Here is a 7,201-nt window from a genome sequence, read left to right as displayed (position 1 = left end):
GAATGAACAAATGGCCCGAAACCTTGAAGATGCCCATGTGGTGCTGAGATGCTCCAAAATCTAAATTGTCCTGGAAAAGAAATAGATGTGAGGCTAAAAGTCCATCCTTACACACTTGACATGGCAGGCCATCTCGTGCTTGGTGGGGAAACAGCTCACTGAAAGTAGCAGGCATGGTATCACTTTCAGAAACCTTTCAGCTGTGAGCTCGCCCACAGAAAAAGCAGGTAGGTTGTGGGTACCACCAGGTGATTACCTGGAACCTTCTGGAGGGACCAAAAGCAGAGAGTTGTGCAAATAGCCCGCTTCCCCCTGTGTTCTCCATCACAGGGGCTGCAAAATAAGCTCTCAGAATTCCTTCTCTCTTTTGTGCAGAAAGAGGGAGATTGAGGAGAGGGGCTTTCCGATCACTCCTCGTGTCTAGGAAAACCTCCCTGGGGCCCTGTTCATTCTGGAAATTTTTAAATCACCCTCTGGAAATGGTGTGGCCTAAATCTGCCCTGGGAGGGTCAACCGCCCGATGGCCAGCCATCCCAGGACACCTCAGGAGCGGCATTTGTGTATTAAAAGGCCACTTTTCCAGGAGAAATGCTGTGGATACATTAAGCTGTCGCCTGTTCTTTGGAGAGCCATTATTAATGGAAAACAATAGATTAATAGTTTTAAAACGCTTGTTCAATAAGTAATTTTTATGGCTCTGGATAGAGCCCATTAAACATTTCTGTGTGTTATTATAAAGAAGTTTTAAGCGTAAAATCATAAAGTCAATAATCAGAGAATTAGTCACAGCGGCCAGCCACAGGCCATTAGTTTTAGGCGCTGTCAGAGACACCTGTGGCTTTTGAGGGAGCGTTTTCATTTCAGGCGTCAGCGCCAGCAGTGCCAGGTGGGGATGGAGAAATGACGGTGCCTGCTGCCTTCCATAAACTTGAGGGGACAGCAAGCAGGTGTGAGCAGCGGGATGCCAGGCAAATATTTACAAAGTGCAAACGTGAACGCAAAACTAAAATGATCCAGGTCAATTTGCACATCCTGGCGAAGACACTTTATTTCCCCAGCGATCTACCTTTCAGAGCTCCCTCTGCCAGAGGCGCGGCCTTGATCTCTTGCTAAAGATAGCGGTGGGAGCTGTGCGGTTTTAAAAGGATAGCATGTCACCAGAGAATCCCTCGCATAAAGGCTGCCAAAGCTGTTTTCTGAAACACTGTATTCATCTCCCATCAAATGCACAATTGAGTCAAGCATTTGAAAATGAAACTGTGAGCTTTTAAAAGTGAATTTTTTAAAAAATTATGACCAAAGCAATGCAAGGTAATTATGGAAACTAGCAGAAATCCAAAAACAATAAGCACTGCCCTAATCCCTCTGCCCAGAGACAGCCTTCTTTCACTCCTTCAACAAATATTTTATTGAGAGCCTCCTATGTGCCAGACGCAGTTCAAGGCACTAGGGATGCAGAGATGAACAAAACATACAAACACACCTGGCCCCAAGGAGCTGACACTGGAGTGGAGTGCAACAAACAATAAATATGATGAATGAGCAAATGAAATAGCAGGTTAGAAGGCAACACGTGGTACAGAAAAGGAAGCAGGAGTGTAGGATAAGGGCAGTATTAGAAAAACGGTCAGGGTGGGCTTTGTTGAGAAGGTGATGTTTGCACAAAGACTTGAAGGAGGTGGGGAGTGAGCCATGCAGGTACCTAGAAGAGAGTTTCGGCAGAGGGTGTAGCAGGTGCAAAGGCCCTGAGGTAGGAGTGTGCCTGGGATGCTTGAGAGAGAGCAGGGAGGCTGGTGTGGCTGGAGCAGAGGGAGGGAGGTACAGAGAAGCGGGAGAGGAGGTCAGAGAGGTGAGGCACAAGTCACGTGGGTCCTTCAAGGACTTTGACTTTTCCTAAGTAAAAAGTGGAGAGGCTGGAGCAGAGAGGGACATGACCTGACTTAGTTTTGAGCAAGATCCCGCTGGCTGCTGCCTGGAATACAGACAACAAGGGCGAGGGAGGAAGCCAGGAGACAAGAGAGGAGGCAGCTGCAGAAACTCAGGCCAGAAACCAGAGCGGAGAGACAGAGTCAGATTCTGGATATGTTCTCAAGGTAGAACCAAGGGGCTTTCCTGTTAGTGTGTACCTTTCCAGGCCTTTTCCTATTCTTGCTATTTTTACCCTCTCCAGGTAAGGAACTCCCAGGCCGAGCAGCTCTTTGGTTTATATCTGGGTGTCTGATATTTCTGACCTCACCAGAGAAGTAGCTTCTCAGCAGACTCAGCCAAGGTTTCTGTCCCTTTCTCATTATAGGGACCCGGAGGGCCCCCAACCACCTGGATTCTTCTCTTGCCAAGTGTGGCTACTTCCTGCATCCTGCTCCTGATGGTGACTTCATTTTTCGAGCTCAGTACTCGGCCTGCTTCGTGCGGAAGGAGGTGGTCTTAGGAAACATTGCTTTTAGGGAGACTTGATGGTGTCTCTTGGGAAGTATCTATTCTGGGGGCCAAAGGAGCTAAGCCTGAGCTCAGATGTCAAGTAAAGGGACACTGCACCATGATTCCTTTGTAGAAACCAAGCTGAGAGAGACAGAGGACTGCCTCACCGAGTTTACAGGCATAGATATAAAAACACAGCTGGCAGTGTTAACCCAGCTCAGATGCTGCCTCTTCCAGGCAGTCTTCCTGATAACCTCTCCTCCTCTGTGCAATGCACCTGCTTCTACCATGGCACCTGCCACCCTGATTAATGTGTCTGCTCACACAGCCGCCTCCTGCTGGAGTCTTTGGGTGAAGGGGATCCACCCCACAGTGTTTGCCTCAGAGCCTGGCACACAGTAGGTGCTCAGTAAGTGCTTAATGAAGTGAATAAATGGTACGGAGGAGTTGCAGAGGCTGATTGACAGCCCTCACTTGCACAGGCCCCTTATGTGTTCACAAGACTATGACTCTGTAAAATTTGCAAAAGAAAGATACTTTTGTATTCTTTTTTTTTTGAAGAGACCCTCCCCCAAATTGCATAAGCTTCATGCTGCATACAACCTGGACCCCACCCATGGAAGGCTCAGAGAAGGGGGTTGGAGGAGTGGGCTTATGCTGGTTAGAGGGAGGCAGGGGGAGCTGAGGCTTCTTTGGGGGGCAGGAGGGCAAGGAACAGCCTGATTTCAACAGCAGCTGATTGCCTGGTGCCGGAGGTTGCAGCTCCCTGGGCACTCTTGTTGCTTAAATCTTACTCCTGGGTTCCTGAGAGGGTGCAAAGCACCCCCACGGGACTACTTGTATTTTCCTTTTCTCTTCTTTTGCTCCTTCCTGTTACTGGGGCCACTCAGCTCCTGGCTGGCTGGCCAAAACTTGTGACCGGGCTCACAGGTCTGGCTGCCTGCCCCCTTTTAAAAACAAGCCACTCAGAAGTCAAATATTGGTGAAAATGGAAGTCAGCTTTTATTATTTAGGAATACCAGTGACCAGAGCAGAGGTGTTAGGCTAACCCATCTCTCCAGTAAACCTGAAGGACAATGGCCAGACTAAAGCTATTTCAAAGACTCAGATTTACTGAGGGGTTTTGAAAGAGGGGGCTGAGGGAATGGAACGTGGGAAGTGAAAAGCAGGAGGGAGGGGACTTGCAAGGGGCCAGGTGCAAATTCTCACCAAGGCTCCATCTGGTTTCTGCTCCCCTCCTTGCTGTTATCTCCGGGTCCTGCTGGAGGGGTGGGATCAGCACAGCTTTATGGGTGTCTTCCTTGATTTCCCGGGGTCTGCAAGTCTGCAGCTCCAGGCTGGCTGGAAAATAACTTTACACTCATGTAAATAATGTCATCTTGCCCCTTAACCAAGGTTCAAAATATCAAATAACCAAGGGAAAAGAGGGAACTCAGAGAAATGCACGCCAAGGACAAAACTGTCCTTTTAAAATCTTCTAGAGCCCATGTGGTTTTAGGTGCCAACGTGGCTTCAGTCCTGCTCACTCCAACAGAACCTGCATTTCCTCTTTCCTACATTTCTCTGTCCTCTCTTCCTGACAAGACTAGAGGTTTTCCTGGGTGGGGTTGTGGTCCACAGTGGGGGAAGGAACTTCAGGAGCCATCCTGCTCCTGCTTTCTCTTCCGCTCTGTAATCACCCCCCTCTTCGACAGCCCCTCCGTCCCTGTCAGCACACACCCTTGTCAGGCCCCACCACAAAGCTTAAACTTGGGGTCTTCCTGTGGCTGAGTGAGGTCAGCCTGGGCGTTCCTGTGGGGCCCATTGGTCTGCCCCTTGCACACCGAGTATGAATGAACCAGACTGGCTCTTGCGTCTAGTCCCAGGAATGGCCACAGGCCTTTGACTTAGACACTTATTTCCTCTGAGCCTCAAACTGCCTCATCTGTAAAATGGGAATAAAAGAGTCAGCCTTATAAGACGTTTGTGAGGGTCATAGGAGACAAGGTACGAACAAATGTTCGTCAACTGTAAGGGACGTTCTGGCGCAAGCTCTTATTCTGCCTTATTCTACAGGATTGACCTTCCTGAAATCCGTAAATGTCCCCTGCCCCGAGGGCTTTCCTAGTGGGGGCTGAGCTGCTGGAGCCCAGAAGCGGGACTCAGGTTCTGAGTCTCTGCTGGTCTTCGTCTCACCTCCCACCCCTCTTTTGTGGGATCTGCCCAGCTTCCAGGCAGTTCATGTTCATCAGATTTGCTGTGAACAGTCCCTGACCTATAATTGTGGCCTATTAACTCTATTTTCCTCTTTCATTTGCACACACGAATTTGGCCCTACTTCCAGAAAGCAAATTACAGGTTGGAAATCAGACTATTTCAAAAAGGGGTGAAAAGGTTGGAGCAGAGTGATCGCTACGTAATGAAGTGTCCAGTGATAACGTCAAAGCTGGGCCAGGAGAGTGTCTACTGCGGACCCACATCCATTCAGGTAACGGGTTCAGAGCGCTCCGGAGGCGGTGGAGGGACCTCCTATTCTGGGCTTCTCTCCGAAGGCCAGGACAGGTGGTCATGGCTCCCGAGCCTCAGGATGTGGCTGGGCGGAGAGGTAGCAGCTGGAGATGCAGCGTGGCATTGTTTTCCCGTGGACTTTTGTGGGTCCTGGCTCGGTGCCGGGTTCAGCTGGGCTTTGGTCTGCAAAGTAAGGGATGCGATGGGATAGGAGTGGGAGGGGGTGGATTACAGGTCTCACCTAGTATGCTCAATTCCCCATTGTGGCTGGTGCAGGGGGGCCACCTGGATTATCACTAAAGCTGCGAAGTTATGTTTTTGTGTTCTTTCTCTCTGGATTGAAAAAAAATTGGTAACATGGATGCTCCTTTTTGACCTAGGTAATGTCAAAAAATCATAGACCTCAGATGCAATCAGGTGTGATGTCTGCTTTTTAAAGATCAGAGAATAGAGGTTTATCCTAAAATCTAATTGTGAGCTCTTTCTTTGCAGGCTCCTTCAAGTCAAGTTTCTCCCTATCCCTGGGGGTAGGGGGTGAGCCTCTGTGAGCTAAACAAGACTTCGGTGGGAGGGGGGTGGGTTGCAAACCCAAATGTCTACAGGGGCCAAGCCCGCAGCAGAAATGAGTGTTCCAGACTGAAGAGGCAGTAAAGAAATTTACTCCTGTCTTCATTTATTCGGCCAGGGACGGTTCTGCTTTGCAAATACTAGCTCATTTCACCTGCATAGCGATCCTGTGCAGCAGGTGCTGTCATTATCCCCATTCTGCAGATGAGAGAACTAAACAGAGAGAGATTAGGAGGCTTGCCCAAGGTCCTGCAGCTTGGCAGAGCTGGGCTTGGACCTGAAAGCATGGTGGCAGCCATGGCCAGCCCCTGCGGAGGGGCTGCCTCCACAGAACTCCAGCCCCATCCTGCCAGATTTCCCAGCTTTTCAAGAGAAACTAGAAATCTGTCATTGCATGTGAAATCTCCCGATTTAAAAAGGTTGACTTCAATTTTGCAAACACTGTATTGCTCAAGCAAAAAGCTGAGTTTGGCCTGAAGGACTTGGGAGTGCATCCTCTGCCTGAGAGGATGAGGAAGGAGGAGAGGCATGCAGAAGGGAGAAATGAGAGGAGGAGGTGAGAGTGAAAAGGCTACTCATGACAGCCGCCATTCATGCAATAAGCATTTATTGAGCACCTACTGTGTGCCAGGCACTGTGCTGGTGCTAAGGGGACAGATTTGAATAAGACATGGACCCTTGCCCCAGGAAGAGCTTATAGTTTCATTCTCATCTGGTATGCATTTTAAACGAGTGTCCTATGCCAGGAACAGCCCCCTGAATTCAGGGACCTGAGCTCATCTCCTCTCTGAGCCTGCTCCTTGCCATCTTACTCTCTGAAGTTCCTTTGCTTCCCAAGCTTAAGGAGCAGGGGCTGTGTGGGAGGGGCTCTCTCTGACCACCTGCCTTTTTAAAGGCACACAATGGCTATGCCAAGCCTGGTGTTGGTGCTCCTAAGAACCGCAGAATCCCCAAGCATTGCCACCAGGGCATCCGTTTGACATTCCAGAGCCAGTCACTTCTCCCTCTGCACTGGTCCTGTAGTTCTGGGAGTTGCCACCAGGGGGACGACATTGCTGGTGTCACGCGACACTAGGCCAAACTGCTGAGAAGAGCAGGAACAGCTCCCTGCCCAGGCACCCGCTTTGTCCCCATCGACCTGCCTTTGAAGCCTAGATGCCCGAATCCCCAGCATCCTTCACCAACCAAAGTGTGGGAGTGTGCAGGTCCCCACATCCTGAACAAAGCTGCAGAGAGGTGGCAGTGCAGAAGTAACAGAAGATGCATCTCTGCTGCCCCAGTCCCCCTCCCCACTAACCCCTTCCCCCATCTGAGAACCTCATCGAATTGACTGATTCATTCCTGGTGACTTCTGCAGCCGCTGCTTCCATGGCTGCACCCTGAACTTGTATTAAGTTTTAATTAAAGCCGTTTCACCGGCCTTGCCCTTGGCTAAATGCAGCTGTGGGCACAGGGCACATAGATATTTAATACTCTGCCTCTCCCCGCTGATGGTGCAGGGTGCCCAAGGGTGTACCCGAGCCGTGCCCGCTCGCAGCGATCTGCGAGCTCACTTAAGTGTGCCCACAGGCCCCAAGCGGGAGGCCGCGCAATAACTATTCATTGCCCTGGGTTAAGTGTGCCCAGGGGCACCCGTAAACTCAATGCAGTGATTAGCGATTGCTCCCAGTGAAGGCTGCCTGAGATCCTGCGGAATGTCCACGGGCCCTAAATATAGCCTCCGCGTGGC

The 7,201-nt window shown here is 50.3% G+C and overlaps 1 protein-coding gene across 2 annotated transcripts in view; it reads left to right on the top strand.

Annotated features, from left to right (window-relative positions):
- Positions 1-7,201, top strand: part of C8H1orf127 (chromosome 8 C1orf127 homolog) — a 28,346-nt gene that overhangs the window by 12,141 nt on the left and 9,004 nt on the right. For both annotated transcript variants that reach the window (XM_063106601.1, XM_063106600.1), the window contains exons 4-5: positions 2,294-2,418; positions 4,742-4,885. In XM_063106601.1, coding sequence (XP_062962671.1) covers positions 2,294-2,418; positions 4,742-4,885 — 269 coding nt within the window. The remainder of the gene's footprint in view (positions 1-2,293; positions 2,419-4,741; positions 4,886-7,201) is intronic.

The sequence above is a fragment of the Cynocephalus volans genome, chromosome 8, assembly GCF_027409185.1.
Source record: "Cynocephalus volans isolate mCynVol1 chromosome 8, mCynVol1.pri, whole genome shotgun sequence".
Lineage (NCBI taxonomy): Eukaryota > Metazoa > Chordata > Mammalia > Dermoptera > Cynocephalidae > Cynocephalus > Cynocephalus volans.
This window is presented reverse-complemented; position numbering and strand designations above follow the sequence as displayed.